Below are 18,179 nucleotides of genomic sequence, written 5' to 3' on the forward strand. Positions count from 1 at the left end.
AAAAATCAGTGATGGGCAAAGATCAGCAAAGATTTGTTAGATTTGGTTTGGGCTGTGCAGCATCGGGGCTGCTGTTCAGAAAGGAGTGTGGGGCTTATATAAGGGAAAGAAATAATGGAGTCGTCATCTGAAATCATACACCGTGGTAAATACACTGGGACGTGCACTGGAGAGAATAATTAGAAGCAGATCCAGACATACGGCAGCTTCAGTTAGGAAGGAGCAGGGGGCTTCTCAACACCTGCCAAAGGACTCATCATCCCTCTGACGTGACTCTGAACTGTCCTGCCTCTTATTATTTTCCCATGAAAAGCAAAGCTTACTATAACGGCCCAAATTAATGCATAATTAGAGGAGCACCATTTCCTCATTTAGGATAATGTATGCAGCTGAATGTTTTAATTGACACTTACCCAGTGGATGACAGATCTGGTGTGACAGCTTCCATACACCTTAACACCCCCCATCTTTGGGTGTCTTCTTGGCTTGTTATAGGGTTGCCCCACCCATTCGCCATCACCGTCTTTGAGGACAGCCTGTACTGGACTGACTGGCACACAAAGAGCATCAACAGTGCCAACAAGTTCACTGGCAAAAACCAGGAGATCATCCGCAGCAAGCTGCACTTCCCCATGGACATACACACCCTGCACCCCCAGAGGCAGCCTGCAGGTCAGTGGGGGATCCTGCAGATCTCACACTCCCACAGGTGTCCTTTTAGTGCCTGTGTACAATGTGTCTGCTTACACTGATTGTTTTTGTCTCCCAGGGGGCAGAAATCGCTGTGCCAGCAACAATGGGGGCTGCAGTCACCTGTGTCTCCCCAGCAACAAGACCTACACCTGTGCCTGCCCCACTGGCTTTAAGAAGGTGGACAGCCACAACTGTGCTGAGAGTAAGTGGGGCCATTGCCCTTTTCCACACTGAGCAAGGAGACCTTCTGTCACAAGATGAACTGCCATTTACCCATGTGAATATTGAGTTAATATTGTATTTAATATACAAATGATTGGCATATTGTATTATTGTATTTAATATACATCTGCTAATTGAGCTCCACAATTCTGGGGTATTCATACTGAATGCAGTGTATATAATATTTACCTGTCATTCTCATGCATATCACTGCAAAAACCACAAAAAAATAATAGCCATTTTACAAAACCATTTTAAAAGTCTTTCAATAGTGAATAGTGATTATCATTATAATGAATTTTCTAATCAATAGAGTAGATTTGGCATGTTTTTATGTTATTTTTAATATGTTTGTGTGTTGTGATTACCTGATGTTTGTCCTAGAAGTCTGACAAGAGACCTTTGGTCTTTGATCAGGTCTTGACAAGTTCCTGCTTTTTGCCCGAAGGACGGACATCCGACGAATCAGTTTTGATACAGAGGACAAGTCCGATGATGTCATCCCACTGGCAGATGTCCGCAACGCCGTGGCACTGGACTGGGACTCTCATGGAGAATACATCTACTGGACTGACATCACCACTGACTCCATCAACCGGGCCAGATGGAATGGCTCCAATCAGGAGGTCCGTGCTGTCATGGTCCAACTCTGTAATGTGTTAAGTCGTTATTTTTGACTTCGTTTTATTTTACCCATCTGCTGGAAACAATTTCTGGACTACTATAGAACAGCGGTTCTTAAACTTTTTATGCTGTGGACCATTTTGGAAATCTGATGATGAATACCGCTCTCAGAATAGCATTTTTGATTGCATAAAATAAAATACATCCACAACAACGGTAATGTGATATGAAAATATCTGTGAGGTATACTGAAAGCAAAGTTAGGTCCTACTCATCCTAATGTGCCATTTCTCTCAGTTGTTTTTATCTCTCTGATTCAAACTAATTTCAGGTAGTTGTAGACACCAGTCTCGAAAGTCCTGCTGGTCTGGCTATTGACTGGGTGACCAACAAACTGTACTGGACTGATGCAGGTAACAGTTTATTCTTTGTTTTTTTTTTTTATTTGCAGTGTCAGTCTGCAGTACCTGTCTGTGATTTCTGCATTTCACTGTGCATAGTGGCCATTATGTGTCCTGGCTTCCATCTCATGACAGGAACTGACCGGATCGAGGTGTCTAATGCTGATGGCAGCATGCGCACTGTACTCATCTGGGAAAACCTGGACCGGCCGCGGGACATCGTGGTGGATCCTGTTGGAGGGTGAGCGATAGAGGCAGATGCATGTGGTATTCCGCAATGTGAATTATGAGGGTGATTATAGAGAGAATCTGCACTTGTTTATGCTTCTCTGGCTTCCGCAGATATATGTACTGGACAGACTGGGGGGCGAGCCCTAAGATTGAGAGGGCTGGGATGGATGCCTCAAACCGCATCGTAATCATCTCCTCCAACTTGACCTGGCCTAACGGCCTGGCCATCGACTACCAGACAGAAAGGCTGTACTGGGCAGATGCTGGCATGAAAACTATTGAGTTTGGCAATTTTGATGGCTCAGACAGAAGGGTAAGGGACGATCCTCCTGGAGAAGAGAAACCTGAAAACTGATATTCCACAGAAAGCCTTATGGCCCTAGATGTGAGCCACGGTCATAGATGTTTGATGTGGTGTTTTTCATACTTACAGTCCCCTTTACATTGTGTTGATTGAATTGCTGTTATTTAATCAACAGCCAGGTAATTAATAACATTCTCTTTCTACAGGTGCTGATTGGCAGCCAGCTTCCACATCCGTTTGGCCTCACTCTTCATGAAGACAGGATCTTCTGGACAGACTGGCAATCTAAAAGCATCCAGAGTGCCAACAAGCACACGGGGCTGGACCGGATTACACTGTCCAGAAACCTGGAGAACCTGATGGACATCCACATGTTCCACCGGCACCGCTCTGTAGGTATGTTCTGACTCCAACCACCCTCACATATCCTCACTGAGTGTTATGTTCTGTAAGTGATTAACTGGGAAACAAGCAGGTGTCCATTTGGAGAGAGATGAGAATAAAGTTTAATTTTAAACTATTAGACCTTGTTACTCAGCATCATTATTGCTACTATAATAATATTCATTGTTCAATCACCTTTCATATATTTCTTCAGAAAGACTGATTGTTGTACGTGTTCTCTTTGATGTTGCCAAAGCACATTGTGGTCTTTTCATTGAGCCTATGGCACCTTAATAGATTTTTAACCAGCAGACAGTTTAGTTTTGCTGAAGCAATACAGCTCTGTTCATATTGAAAACTGAATAATTGCCAAACTCATCAAGAGGTAAAAAAGCTGAGAAAGACTCAGGGTCCATTCCTGCATATAATAACCATATAAACCATCGGTCTCTCTAAAGGGCTGGTATCCCTGTAGTATGCCACCCATTGTGTCCTGTGTAAGCTGTGTATATTTCATCACTGCTGACACTTGTTGGTACAGAATTGTGCCCCTCTTGTAACAAGATCACCGCCCACCCCCTTGAAAGGTTGTGTGATATATGCCATGTCCACTGACCCACGGCCCTGGAATGCGTTTAATGTAAGGCACCGCTACAGAAAGGGCGGTCTGTGAGTGTGCTGGAAGTGTACTGGCGCATGGCTTCCTGGCACAGTCCCCAGGGGAAGAAACCACCCCCGGTTTTGAACGTTCTTGAAACATAGACTTTTTATTGCTGAGCTGTAGTAACCATCAAAACATGGCACCACATTCTAAAATGTGTCATGTAGGGTATCCACCTTATAGGAAAGCCAGGGCTGATGACAGTCTTACCCTGAATCCTGCTCTCCCTCCCCCTGCAGTCCAGACCTCCTGCATGGTGAACAACGGAGGCTGCAGCCACCTCTGTCTCCTGGCCCCAGCGCCTAAGGGCTCTAGCTGTGCTTGTCCCACAGGCATCAATCTCCAGGTGGACGGCAAGACCTGCTCTCATGGTGAGGAGCCCCCAAATCTGCTGGCGCCCCACTGACTGCAACAGACCCCCACCTTAAAGAAAAGGAGCTTCCCTTTGAAATTGGAGTGCTTTCCTGAGCACCATCCCTAACCTCCCCCCCAGACACACACACACTTCCCCCACGACAGTCACCAGAAGCTTCTTGTGACATGCTGCAGCTGTCCGAATAGCAGTGCGACAGCCTGTGACCTCACTTCCTCTCCTCCCTCACTAAAGCGACTATAGACGCTCACAGGTTGACACCTTTGTATGCCGCTGACTTGTGTGTGTTTGCCAGAGATAAGGCACTGTGTCTGCCCTCTGCAATGAAGGCTGTCTGCCCTCTGCAATGAAAGTCATTGCAGAAATCTTAGCTATAGAATTTATTTCCTGGATTTGAATTGATCTTAGAGTTGATTTTCTTTTGCTTACTAAAGGAATGAACAGCTTCCTGGTTTTCGCGCGGAGGACAGACATCCGCATGGTATCCTTGGATATTCCCTACTTTGCAGATGTGGTGCTGGCTGTGAATGGGTCCATGAAAAACACCATTGCCATTGGTGTAGATCCCAAAGAAGGTATGAGGTCAGGATAGATTAAACTACATAGTATTCAACAACAATCAGAAAATAATTAATTAAAGCTTCGTTTTAATTAACATTGCAAATGAAATAATATTCTTTGCACCACTTCCATGCAGGTAAAGTCTATTGGTCTGATAGCACGCTAAAGAAGGTCAGCAGAGCCAACATCAATGGCACAGAGTGTGAGGATATCATATCCACTGGTGAGGTCATGCCTTCATTAGTTTATAAAACTTTAATAATTCCAACATTCCTTAGCATATAATAAGCAGATTTATTTCATGCCTTAGCATTTGTTTATAAAGGATTGGTTTACAGAGTTCATGCTAAATGTGGAGTTGTGTCCGGCAGGCTTTTGGGTATTTTAAATGCCTCTTGTTTTCCAGGACTGATGACCACAGACGGACTAGCAGTGGACTCCGTGGGCCGCAAGATATACTGGACTGATACAGGAACTAATCGCATTGAAGTGGCTAATCTGAATGGATCCATGAGAAAAGTTCTAATTTGGCAGAACCTGGATAGCCCACGAGCAATTGCTCTTTATCATGAAATGGGGTAAGATATCTGTATGCTCAGGAGATGTGTGGCTTTAAATTTGCCAAAGAATATGTATTTGGATGTGCGTTTGGATTATTGTAGCAAGACTATTATTTTCTTTTTCAGCTACATGTACTGGACTGACTGGGGAGAGAATGCTAAACTGGAACGCTCTGGTATGGATGGGTCGGACCGGGTGGTCTTGATCAACAGTAACCTAGGCTGGCCAAATGGTCTGGCGATTGACCAGGCTGGATCTCAACTACTCTGGGCTGATGCTCACACTGAGGTCAGTGGTGTGTCTGATGTTTGGAGCACATAGTGCCCGATTAATTCTCTAATTCTCACTAATATTTGAGGTTCATAACTGAAAAGGCGTGTTTAGTTGAATTATATTACCATTGGATATTATAGTGAAGCACTTTAGTACTTTCTGTTGTTAAGAATGTTGATACTGTACTGTGACAAATTGTTGTGGGATTTTTCCTCATTGTATTTTGAAGGAATTATTATTTACGACTGTCTACATGCTATGGATTTGACATCATCAGTTATGATTTGTTAATAACATTGCTTTACTTTGTGATAATTTCACAGCGTATTGAGGCATCTGACTTGAATGGGGCCAACCGACGGACCTTGGTGTCTCCAGTCCAGCATCCCTATGGGCTCACCCTCCTGGGTCCATACATCTATTGGACTGACTGGCAGAGCCGAAGTATTCAGAGAGCTGACAAAACTACAGGGGGTAACAGCATCATTGTGAGAGGGAACCTTCCGGGCCTCATGGACATCCAGGCAGTGGACAGGGAGAGGCCTCTGGGTAGGTTATGCTATAATGACCTTAATCTGTGGCTTTGCCATCTAGTGGCTGAGATGAGAGTACTGTGACCCTGCTCGTTTTTCAGATGAACTGAAAACCACTTTGTTCCTTCAAAAACTAGACTAATGAAGACTAACAATGTCACAGAAACCTTAAACGATATCTGCTCTTCATCTCCTGAATAAAAATACATTGGCTGATCTTTCAAAGCAATAATTGTTTTAAAAAGGAGACAACACTGCCCTCTAGTGACTCCAATATGTATTTATAATGACATTCAAAAGTCTTCCTCAAAAAATGTCTTCACTGAGGACAGGTCACACTCACCACACAAATTAGCTATTTAAGAGCAGTAACTTACGTTGGTCATTGTAGTTTGGCTTCAGTCCTTATGCATGGCATACAAAAACTATTTCAACCTTGCAATATTGTCACTTATCCTTTAAGGACCATTTTAAGGCATGCAGTCATGTTTGGATGCTGTACAGTTCACCTTTGAACAAGTGAGAGGTAATGAGAGTCAGGGGAACAAATTGGTTGCCGTGGGGAGTCATATTCATGACGTTCAGCTGGCAGGCAGCCACTGGCGACAGTCACATGGCAGGGCTGGGAGAGAGAACCATCCACGGGGCTGCAGGGCGGCTAGAATTTGGATGAGACAAGGATGCCAGAACCAAGGAGAAATTATTTTAAATCCAAAGAATGGAGACAACTTGCCCAAACAACCAGGGCAATGTCACAGCCCACCTCCAGGAAAAAAAAATCTGCTTTTTCTGTCTTCTTCATTGCAGCTCATTCCTCACAGGATTGATATAATGACCCGGTGTATCAGCTCAGTCCATACCTCACCATTCTTTAATAGCAGACCCCTGCCCTTGCTGGGTGTTTTTGTTCATCTTTAGGGGTGAGACGTGTTGAATAAGAGGCGAGTGTCTGACAGCTGGGCGTGTGTCTGACAGCCACTTCTAGGGCATCGTTTTGCTGGTCTGACATTCAGGATATCACAACAAAGGGAAGTTGTTAGCTGAATCAATGGGCTGTGAAATAAAAAAAAATATTTTCTGCGGGTGTTGGTCCAGCACAGCCCCAGCTCCCAGTGCTTGGCTAAAAAAAGCATTGAAATACTCTGCCTGGTGCCCTGGGTGGTCTGGCCACTGTCTGTTACCTCCCAGGATCTGAAGGTGCCTGGCAAACTGAGGCAGCTGATTTATTCACATTATATAAACAGTCAGGTAGGTCAAGCGTAGAGGAAGTAGCCCGTTCTTGCAGATTTATTGAAAAAATCGTTGGGTGCAGTAGTCCTTCCAAACTTTAAAACTTCATGTCAGTGATGAAGACTTCTTAGCATTTGAATGTTATAAAAGACTACAGTATGCTTGGAGTTTGCTCAGATTAGTCTCCTTCCTGCAGTTTTAAGATGCTCTCAACAGCTGATTAACACCTGGGATGACACCTGTGGGCACAGATTCCTTTTCAAACTGTGACTTTTCGTAGATTATCAGGATTTGTGGTACAGTAAGATCCAAAACCATAAATCTTTCTGCTCTCTGGGGCTTTGTAGCCTCCCACTGTACCGGGATAAGGATTAGAGTGCCATTTGGTATGTCTGCAGCTTGGCTCATGCTCAGTTAAGGCTAACTAAAGCTAATGAAAAAATGCTAAATTCATACTCACTAATCTTGTGTGTTAGCTTGAAATACATGGTAATGTTGTACTTTAAGTGCACTTTCACAATACATTTATAATGCATTCTTCAAACATTAATAAGAAGCATGTAAGTATACCTTAATACGAAGGTGCACTTAATGTTCTGTCAATGCATTTTAAAAACTTTATGAACGTGCACTCAATGTAAATCATCACAATAAATCATTATCAGTACTGTGCAATAGTCTTAGACTGTTAAAGAAAATGTTTAAAGCTGTTTATCTGGCTAGTAAGTGTGTATCTGCTCAAAAAAAATAAATGCAATCTAACATTAGAATTTATACAAATGAACACGATCACAATTAAAAAAATACTTTTTATAAAAAGTCACTGGTATTTTGTTGTATGACTAGAAGAACACAGAGGGCTGACCTCTCCTGAGGGACACCATTCCACATACCAGTTCAATTTCACCACCAGCGCACTTAGTCAATTAACTTAATTAGTTAAATAATTTGATACAATATTGATTTGCCAGACATGGCATCCTAATAATTGAGTCAACAAGTACTGCTGGATGGCTCTTATTAAATAGTTACTGCAAAAACAACGGTAACTTTCAAAGAGATTTTGAAACTGCTAAGCTAATATACTTTGACAGACATTGTTGTACAGTAACATAAAGGTAATTAAAACATAATATTCTTCGGTGGCCTAAGACTGTACAGCGGGATCTGCTGTATCTGTGTAAATGGTTGGTGTCTGGGATACAACTGTGATATTTGACTTTCCTCTCAGGTTTCAATAAGTGTGGCAGGAGAAACGGGGGCTGCACTCATCTGTGCCTGCCAAATCCCAATGGCACTTCCTGTACCTGCCCCACGGGCATCGTGCTGAAGGCTGACGGACGCTCGTGCGACGACAGCCCGGAGACCTACCTGCTGTTCTCGAACCGTGTCAGCATCCGTCGCATCTCGCTGGACACCAGCGACTACACGGACGTGCATGTCCCCGTGCCAGAGCTCCACAATGTCATCTCGCTGGATTATGACAGCGTGGAGGGCAAGGTCTACTATACTGACGTGTCCCTGGATGTCATCAGGTATGGCAGCTCGAAAGGGTATTCGTTAGTTGCATGTAATTCTGTGTAGCCTAAACACTTAAGTCAGAGTTTGACAGCTGATAAAATGAGTATTGCTATTTCTGTATAATACCCTACAGTACATGCTTTACCGCAGTATATTGTAGCCCTATGTGCATAACATGTGTTGTTAAGTAAAACATGTTGTATTACTAATTTTGTTCTCTTCAAACTGTTTTTTGTACATGCACTCGCTTTTGTATATGTGTCCTTAAACTTACCAGTATGTAACAGTGCTTTTTAATAATAACTGAGTAATATCATTTCTCTATGCTTGTTCAAGAGAGTTGTTTGAATAATGGGTGGCGCAGTGGTTCACTGGGTGGTTCCCACTATTGCCTCATTCCTCCAGGACTGGGGTTTCCTTTGCTTTCTTCTTCCTGCAGTCCAAAAACACGCAGTTAGACAAATTAATGTCTTTAAACTGCTTGTAGTGTGTGTGTGTGTGTGTGTGTGTGTGTGTGTGTGTGTGTGTGTGTGTGTGTGTGTGTGTGTGTGCGTGCGTGCGTGTGTGTCCTGCAATGAATTGCCATCCTGTCCGGGGTATAATCCTGCCATGTGTCCAGTGTTTACTTGGATATGGTTCAGGCCCACCTGTATCCTTGTCCAGTGTAAGTGGTTGGAAAATACATGAATGTATTTTGAATTATTAACCATTATCCTGGTACCTTCAGGCGTGCCAACCTGAATGGCAGTGGTATGGAGACGGTCATCAGCCAGGGTCTGAAGACCACTGATGGCCTGGCAGTGGACTGGGTGGCTCGCAACATGTACTGGACAGATACAGGCCGCAACACCATCGAGGTGGCTCGTCTGGATGGTTCTTCGAGGAAGGTCCTCATCAATAATAGCCTGGATGAACCTCGAGCCATTACTGTGTTTCCCAGCAAAGGGTGAGTGAGAGAACAGACAGACAGAAACCTCCCCATTATCTGAGTCTGCTCAGCTATTATATACTGCCCTGTATGGAACCTCATAGTTATGTATGTATATTTATTTTCGTAGTTGTAAATTGTGTATAAGGCATTAGGAATATGAATATATTGATTGAGGTCTATTCTCCCACTAAGCATGTAAGTCTGAAAAGCTTAAAATGTTACGCATTTTCTCCCCTCATCAATGTGGTTACGCCCATTGCACTTAACCTGAAAAAGAAGGCATGGCCATGCAAGAAGCATAATTAATTTATTAAGAAAGAAATGGGGTTTACGCCTTCAATGATTTTGCCATCAAGCAAAACAAGGAATAGGACTATTTCATTTACATTATGAACCTAATTGAAATTTGGAGAAATTCTTTTATTTTGAAAAAAGAAAGCATGGCGGTAGCCTACTATGCTTATATTTAGTCATTGAATGTTACAATCCTTCAACAATAACGAAATGTTTCAATGAAATACAACATTTGAATTTTGTGCAGAGCAAATGACCTTAACCCATTACGATTATTAAAATGATCATTTGTAGCTCCGATTTAATGAGGCCAAAGTAGACACTTTAGCTGCAGCTTTGAGAATAACAAAAAAACCTGGATTTTTTTTTATCTTTCAACTTGGCTACATGTAAGCTACAATAAACAATTGATTTGTATAAGTTTTTTTTTTTTTTTGGATGATTTTTTTTTCTCAACTCTCCATGGATTCAATGAATATTCTTATTTATTACAGGCTGAAATAATATGATATGATATGATATGATATGATATGATATGATATATGATACACGATTAACTACTCCAAGGCAAAATCAACATTTTAGACAATGAGATTGTATAATTTGAGTCTAATTCATCCCAAAGGTGTTCTATCAGGTTGAGGTCAGGGCTCTGTGCAGTCCAGTCAAGTTCCTCCACACCAGACCCGCTCATCCATGTACTTATGGACCTTGCTTTGTGGACTGGTGTACAGTCATGTTGGAACAGGAAGGGGCCATCCCCAAACTGTTTGCACAAGGTGAAATTGTCCAAAATGGCTTCGAATGCTGCAGCATTAAGAGTTCTTTTCACTGGAATTAAGGGGCCAAGCCCAATCCCTGAAAAACAACCCCACACCATAATCCTCCCTCCACCAAACTTTACACTTGGCACAGTGCAGTCAGGCAAGTAGCGTTATCCTGGCAACCGCCAAACCCAGACTCATGCATTGGATTGTCAGACAATTCGTCGCTCCAGAGAACACGTCTCCACTGTCACTCTAGTGGCGGTGTGGTTTACACCACTGCATCCAATGCTTTGCATTGCACTTGGTGATGTAAGACTTAGATGCAAATGCTTGGCCATGGACATCCATTCCCTGAAGTTCTCTACGCACTGTTCTTGAGCTAATCTGAAGGCCACATGAAGTTTGGAGGTCTGTAGGGATCATCTCTGCAGACAGTTGGCGACTGCACACTGTGCGGCTCAGCATGCGTTGTCCCTGCTCTGTGATTTTACGTGGGCCTGCCACTTTGTGGCTGAGTTCTTCTCAATTACTTTGTTATACCACCACTAACTGTTGACCATGGAATATTTAGTAGCGAGGAATGGACTTATTGCATAGGTGGCATCACGGTATCGCGCTTGAATTCACTGAGCTCCTGAGAGCGACCCATTCTTTCACAAATGTTTGTAGAAGCAATCTGCATGCCTAGGTGTTTGATTTAATACATCTGTGGCTGTGGAAGTGATTGTAACACCTGAGTTCAATGATCAGGAGGGGTGTTCCAATACATTTGATAATATAGTGTACCCCGGTTGTGAAGTCATGGTTCGGTATGTTTTTGGTACTGCGGGGGTAAAAGAAACAAAGCATTAATAAAGAAAAAAGAAGCAATTTAACAATGGTATACTGAACAGAGTAGGACTGTGTTTCTGAAATATATAGTCTGTCGATACTCCTGCAGCCTACTAATAATACGAATACGTGCACCGTTCAAACCGAGGCAGCGCAGAAAGATCACTTTGACAGTCCACCTAGAAACATGCAATGCAATGTCCATCATTGGAAGTACAGTATTATTTCAAAAGTCTTAAGCAGTCAAAACAAACTTTAAAGCTATTTATCTGGGTAGTAAGTGCACTTTTGCTTTTGTGAACAAAATAAAATTTAGCAGTAGAACATAAGCAAATTAAGAATAACAATAAGAACTAGTAAGAGTTTCTTCTGTTCTCCAAAAGGTTCCTGATATCTAGCTGGATGGCTAGATGAACACCACTTCAGTTCCCAAAGCTCGCTTCTGAGGCACTTCCACCATTCCATGTATTTATTAAATTTCACCATCAATTCAATTAATTAATTGATTTAATTAGTTTTAAAAAATCACACTACTTACATTAAACCTGTTGTTTTTTTTTTCTGTTTTTTAATCCACCAGTTGTTTAGCCAAATTGATTCACCTTCTAGGCACATTGACAAGGCAAACGTCCCTTGAATCTAGCCCAATGGTAATATATTTATATATAGTGACATATTTCTACATACTGTTATATAATTTGTGTATATTTATGTAATCATTCACTTGCTTTTTGGATTGTGACATCTATTTCAAAATGTATCATAAATAGAAACATTTTCATTTTGTAACATGTTTGTCTTTCTGAAAACTGCAGTATTGCATTCAGCCATGAAAAGGTATGTGACTTAATACAGCCTTCTAGATCGCAGAGTGAGATATGCAAAAGTGAGAGGCAGAATGTACCCGATACATGCACAAGAGAATAGACCATTTAGATAACAGTATTTTCCACACATCTGTGAGACAGACTAATTGAAGATTATCTAGTACATACATAATCTAGATAAGGTAATCTAGATTGGATTGCCAACCCCTGGTTTGTGCGCCAGTACCAGTCTATGAGCAGCATTCTCCCAGGTTGACAGGTTTTACCCTGTCTGGGAAATTGTTGCACAACACATGGCAGTCGGTGATCATCAAAAAGTTGGGAACCCCTAATCTAAAATTGCTAGATTATAAATATGTTACATAGCCTAGTGTATTGTTTTCCAGGTACTTGTTCTGGACAGACTGGGGTCACATTGCCAAGATTGAGAGAGCACATCTGGATGGTTCTGATCGTAAGGTTCTGATCGACACAGACCTCGGCTGGCCCAATGGATTGACATTAGATTATGACACACGCAGGTGAGAATTGAGATGGCTGCAAGACGATGCAGCCTGCAATATGCTGTCAGAAAAAAGAATACTAGTTTGTACCTTTGCTTGTCACTGGGGCTGTACCCTTAAGGGTCTGCCAGTTGTATCCTAGGTCTAGGTAAATGTACCTTTTAGTCTAATTTAAGGTACAGAAATGGACTCTGAGGAATATCCCCAAGGTACAAACAACAATAATGTACTCCCAATAGTAAAGAAATGTTCTTCAAATTCCATTTCTGTATCTTAAAAGGACAATTACCTACAGCTAAGGGTACAATTGCTTGACCCTTTAATTATTGATTAATTTTACTGCATTGATGCATCTTTACACCCCTAGCCTCTAGGTCACCTAGTATTTTACTGTGATTTGGTGCAGAACCATTACTGAATAACTTACATTCTGGAATTAGCATTTAGTAAAGGAAAGAGAATAAGAACAGATTGATGTATAGCAACAGCAACTTCTCATGAAGTGTGAATTCAAAGGCATGATATATAATTTGGACATTGTGTGTTTCTCTGTAGGATTTTCTGGGTGGACGCCCACTTGGACAGGATCGAAAGCTCAGACCTCAATGGGAGGCTCCGGCAGATCCTGGTCAGCCCAGTTTCTCACCCATTCGCCCTCACACAGGTACCAGTCAGACAGCTTAACTCACTTTCCCCATTGAATACTCACCTTTCTTTTTCATCATTTCATGTAAATAACTTACCATTCCTTCTGCATCCTTCCATTCCTGACCCTTATTTTTCTTCTCTCCCGTCTTCCTTTTTCCTTCCCGCTCCCTCCTGTCTTTCATTTTTCCATTCCTAGTTGAAGGCAGTGACTTCTGCACTAACCCCTCTCTTCCAACTCTCGCAGCAAGACCGTTGGATTTACTGGACGGACTGGCAAACCAAGTCCATTCAGCGTGTAGATAAGCATACAGGCCGCAGCAAGGAGACAGTGCTGGCCAATGTAGAGGGATTAATGGACATCATTGTGGTGTCACAGCACCGGCAGACTGGTAAGGGCAAATCTCCTTGGTTCCCAGGAAAACACTGTGTCCCACACCCATTGGTCCCTTAAACCATTGTAGTATGAACTGCAACAAACTGTTTACAAACTGAGGTCTCCGCTGTCTCTGTACGGTGATATTTATAGCTTGAAAGCTAAAGTGCTATATATTTATATAGGCACCAACCACTGTGGCGTGAATAACGGAGGGTGCACTCATCTCTGCTTCGCTAAAGCCAATAGCTTTGTCTGTGCATGTCCAGATGAGCCGGACAATATGCCCTGTTCTACCAGTAAGTAAGACATACAGCAAACTGATTTAAGGAAGAGAAGAAAAAAACATTTTGTCTTGGTTTGGTCTATCAGCAAGCAGACCCTAACCATTAAAAGCTGATTTGATCTAGTTTCAGGTTATGTCCCAACATCTTCTGGCAAGAGTGTCACAAGCACGCCCTCAGCCACAGACAAACTTCCCTCCAGTCCGTCAGTAGTTAAGTAAGTTAATGGCGTATTTGTTAAGCTCTGCTGATTAAACACAATGCTTTTTTATGAGTCGTTCTAAAATGAATTACAAAGAAGGATAACTAAGTTTCCTTTAAGGTATTTAGCTGAAATGGGGTTTTACTAAGCACACAAATGATGTTACATTTCTACAAATTTGGTTGGGTTTATTTACATTTTTGTTTGTGTGTCACACAGCTGCACGGACAGGAACTTGAGCCTAGGGAGATGTGTGAAGAGCAGTGTGATAACAGTCCCGGATGGTACAGTTTAATTACTGTTGGTCACAGTGGGTTACTGAAAAAATAAAGTTGAGAAATGACTGAGTTTTTGTTGTTTGTTTGTTACTTGCAGGGGAAGGCCTTCACATCAGCTATGTTATCGGAGGGGCACTTACCGTCTTAGCCATCCTCATTTTAATAGCATCATTTATCATTTATAGGTAGGTGTTACCCCCATGCTTTGTTTTCTCCATATTCTCTTGGGCTGCGTTATTGATCATTATGTGATTTTTTTTTCCACCCCCTTTCCCCCAAAGGCATAAAAAATCCAAGTATGCTGACCCTGGAGTGAGCAACCTGACTTACAGCAATCCCTCCTACAGAACATCGACACAGGAAGTGAAAATTGAAACTGTGCAAAAACCTCCGATTTACAACCAACTGCGATATAAGAAAGAGGTATGTCTATCTTTTCATATTATTATTAGCATTCTGGCTTGTCAGTTTGTCATTTCCCCTAAAAAGAGGATGGAAATTAAGTACTTTTTTTCTACATATCAGTCTACTCCAATGAGTGATGTTTGATTTTATCAAGGAAAGACATTTCACAATTCAATTTATCGATGCTCCACTGTAAAAATGTTTAATGTATGTCCATGCTGGGTAAATTCCTGTTCTGAAAATTCCTGTTTCCAAAAAGCTCATCTTCTTTTTTCCTTCACTACAGCTTTCCCATCCTTACAACTCTCTTTCACCTTTTATCTTTTGACCTGTTTTCCACAAAATCAATGAAAGGTAGTTCCATAGCATGAAGAAGTTACACCTGTAAATACTAATTTTGAATTTGAATATAGATGTCACATTCTCACTGCATGCTACACGTGCTTTTAACATGTCATATACTTGAGCTGCCATTAGGGTTTTGTGACAAACTAACGATGTTTTCTGTCAGTCCTTTCTAGGAGAGCAGGTGCTGTGCTTTTCCTTTGTTTTATAACATTGTGTTTTCAGTCTCTGTTTGATTTCTGTTTATATTTAATGCCTCCCACATTGCATGGACATTCATGTTAAAGTATTGTTACAAATAATTTCAGATAATTTTCCTGGGTGAAAAGCGAATTTGCTAAGATATGATTTCTTTTCAGTCCATTATTTTTGTTTGGACTGGCTGAAAAGCCTCACAGCAGTTCAGTTCTGTAGATGCATGATTTGAATGACCATTTAAATAAGAAGCAACAGACAAGTCTAAATTACCTTCCCTTTTATAAGATTTGCTGGAAAAGCTATGAAATAGTTCAGAATTTTTGGAGATTAGAAAATATTTACTCTAACTTTTAAAAATGTTGTATCTTAAAGTGCACAGTAGGCTTTTGTTTGCTGTATGGTTTGTGGCTGAGCTTCCACCTTTCCCCACACAGATTGGCAATGATAACAGCTATACCAAGGAGAAGATTAAGATAGTTGAGGGCATCTGCCTGCTTTCCAACGAGGAGCTGTACTGGGAGGACCTGAAGCAGATCAAACCTTCGCGGGGCGGACTCCATGTATGCATGAAGACAGACACTGTGTCGCTCCAAGCTAGCAGCGGCTCCCTGGATGACACAGAGACAGAGCAGCTACTGCAGGAGGAGCAGTCCGAGTGCTCTAGCATCAACACTGTCCCTATGGCCACGCCTGAGCGGCACGGGGCCCTGCCTGACACAGGCTGGGTCACACCCCGCAAGCCCTCCACCGAGAGCGAGGTCTGAGCAGCGCCTCCCATTACACACCCAACACGCCCAGCAGGCTGTCATCTACGCCAGACACCACCTGTCCCCTCCCAGTACTGCTCTCCATCTCATTGCTGCCCCCCCACCCCCCCTCCACACAAAAGACTGAAAAGGCAATGAACACCCTGGAAAAAATGAGTGAGTGAACACTGAGAAGAAGAGCATCATAAAAGCATTTTTTTAAGGAAAAAAGTCTTATTGGAGTGCTCTTCGTGTACGATCACCTTTTTGAGAACTTTTAAAAGAAAGATTATAATTTGTTCTGGGACTGAGTAACAAAATTCTCTGTCACTTGTGTTGTGATTATAAACTCTATTTATGAACTTTTTGTACTTATGAGTGATTTGTTGATGTAAAGATATGGTGAAAATAATGGAAACTCTAAACAATTCAGTAGTTAATACTTATCACAGATAGATATCTGTATTTATGTCAGTGCCAAAGGTCAGAACTGTTCAGTCAGTTAAGACCTACTTATTTCCACTAAGGGTGTTTACGCTACATTATGCTCACATAATACAGTACTACTATACTAAAATTTAAGAGCAGTGTTTTTAATTTGTAAATTTGGCTCGGCTTTGTGCCAACAAAATATGGGTTTATCCAGAACCTTTCAAGAGCATATTGAGTTCTTTCAATACATGCCAAAATGCAATAGATATCTTTAAAACGGCTATTTTTTAGCAGTTTTAATGGCAGAAGGTGGGCAATTTTAATGAGGAATAAGTGCCAAACATTCTCAGTCATATTCTTATCAAATTGTTAAATATGCTACATTGTGCTGAAACATCATTCAGACCCGATGATGCATCTGTGCATCTGTAAAGTGCCAAGCTTTTATCTCCCTCCTGCACAGGAATGTTTAGCTATTAAAATTCAGCTGTTTCTGTAATGATTTTGTGATAGTAAATTGTGATATTAGGACTGCAAGAGCTTTATTCCTAGATTCCTAGAGCAATAAAAAGGACAAATTAAGTTGTTCTTCTGAGGAAACCAGCATTTATATTGGGGGGAAAAACTGGACAAAGCCTTTTGTTTGGAGTATTGATCTTTGTACATTACAACTCATTAGAAAATGCTTGCTAGAAATGCAGTACATTGGTGGATCTTTTACATGCTGTTTTATTCATCTTTTCCCCTACCCAAATAGAATCTTTGTGAAACAATTTCAAAAATGTATAAATTTGCCTGAAATTAAATGTAAAAATGTCAAAGTCATGTACCGTGAAGTAACTTCAAATTCAGCACCATGCTGTTTTGCTGCTAAAATAGCACTGAGGCCCACAGCTCATGGTCCTGGCAGCTATTTAACCTAAGATCTCTGTATGCTGGCTCAGGATTGACAGAGTTTTAGTCTAAAGCTTTGCTCATCTGTAAAACTATTCAGACACATCCACGTTTTATTCTCAGACTTAGGTAACTAATGATGTTGTATAAAACTTTTTAACTGTTAAAAAAATATCTTGTGTTGCTTTTATTGTATAAAGAGTTTTGTACAAAGGGATTCTTGATTGTTTTGACATTTTAATTACTCACTGGAAAGGAACACTTTGCTGGATTTATTTAACCACTGTGTTTGTCTGGATCCTTGTAAATGACAGGGTTGATGCCAGTTATTTAATAGTGCTTTTTGTTATTGGTCACATATAACTGTTGTAAAGTTAACTAAAATATTTATAAATATTATATATATTTTTTGTTTGTCATTTAAATTTGTAAATTTTAAAAGACTGAATATGTAATTCAATTTGCCATACTAACAAGCTATTTGTGTGATATAGTGAGAGTATCCATTTGCTTTTGTATAATATAAAACTATTTGCATTAAAAGAAAAATATGGCTTTTGTTATGTAATGTGACTTGCATGCTAGCTATACATCTGTCACGCCTGCATTTATATAGTTTAGTATTTAAAGTTCCTGTTTCAAAAACGTC

The 18,179-nt window shown here is 41.2% G+C and overlaps 1 protein-coding gene across 3 annotated transcripts in view; it reads left to right on the forward strand.

Moving 5' to 3' along the window:
• The window catches only part of LOC125723476 (low-density lipoprotein receptor-related protein 4-like), a 103,602-nt gene extending 87,283 nt beyond the window's left edge, over positions 1-16,319 (forward strand). Inside the window, exons 15-39 of one of the 3 annotated variants that reach the window (XM_049000077.1) lie at positions 496-672; positions 770-895; positions 1,333-1,541; positions 1,871-1,952; positions 2,076-2,181; positions 2,283-2,484; positions 2,682-2,871; positions 3,760-3,891; positions 4,328-4,468; positions 4,591-4,677; positions 4,861-5,032; positions 5,141-5,303; positions 5,612-5,837; positions 8,283-8,586; positions 9,300-9,518; positions 12,609-12,743; positions 13,281-13,389; positions 13,570-13,762; positions 13,932-14,045; positions 14,157-14,247; positions 14,452-14,516; positions 14,608-14,695; positions 14,792-14,933; positions 15,202-15,269; positions 15,893-16,026. In XM_049000077.1, the coding sequence (XP_048856034.1) occupies positions 496-672; positions 770-895; positions 1,333-1,541; positions 1,871-1,952; positions 2,076-2,181; positions 2,283-2,484; positions 2,682-2,871; positions 3,760-3,891; positions 4,328-4,468; positions 4,591-4,677; positions 4,861-5,032; positions 5,141-5,303; positions 5,612-5,837; positions 8,283-8,586; positions 9,300-9,518; positions 12,609-12,743; positions 13,281-13,389; positions 13,570-13,762; positions 13,932-14,045; positions 14,157-14,247; positions 14,452-14,516; positions 14,608-14,695; positions 14,792-14,933; positions 15,202-15,243 (3,515 nt within the window). In that variant the 3' untranslated portion in view covers positions 15,244-15,269; positions 15,893-16,026. Of the gene's footprint in view, positions 1-495; positions 673-769; positions 896-1,332; positions 1,542-1,870; positions 1,953-2,075; positions 2,182-2,282; positions 2,485-2,681; positions 2,872-3,759; positions 3,892-4,327; positions 4,469-4,590; positions 4,678-4,860; positions 5,033-5,140; positions 5,304-5,611; positions 5,838-8,282; positions 8,587-9,299; positions 9,519-12,608; positions 12,744-13,280; positions 13,390-13,569; positions 13,763-13,931; positions 14,046-14,156; positions 14,248-14,451; positions 14,517-14,607; positions 14,696-14,791; positions 14,934-15,201; positions 15,270-15,892 lie in introns of all 3 variants that reach the window. The other 2 variants (XM_049000075.1, XM_049000076.1) reach the window with 2 other exon arrangements.
• The last annotated feature ends 1,860 nt before the right edge of the window (positions 16,320-18,179 follow it).

The sequence above is a fragment of the Brienomyrus brachyistius genome, unplaced genomic scaffold (assembly GCF_023856365.1).
Source record: "Brienomyrus brachyistius isolate T26 unplaced genomic scaffold, BBRACH_0.4 scaffold49, whole genome shotgun sequence".
In the NCBI taxonomy this organism is placed as follows: domain Eukaryota; kingdom Metazoa; phylum Chordata; class Actinopteri; order Osteoglossiformes; family Mormyridae; genus Brienomyrus; species Brienomyrus brachyistius.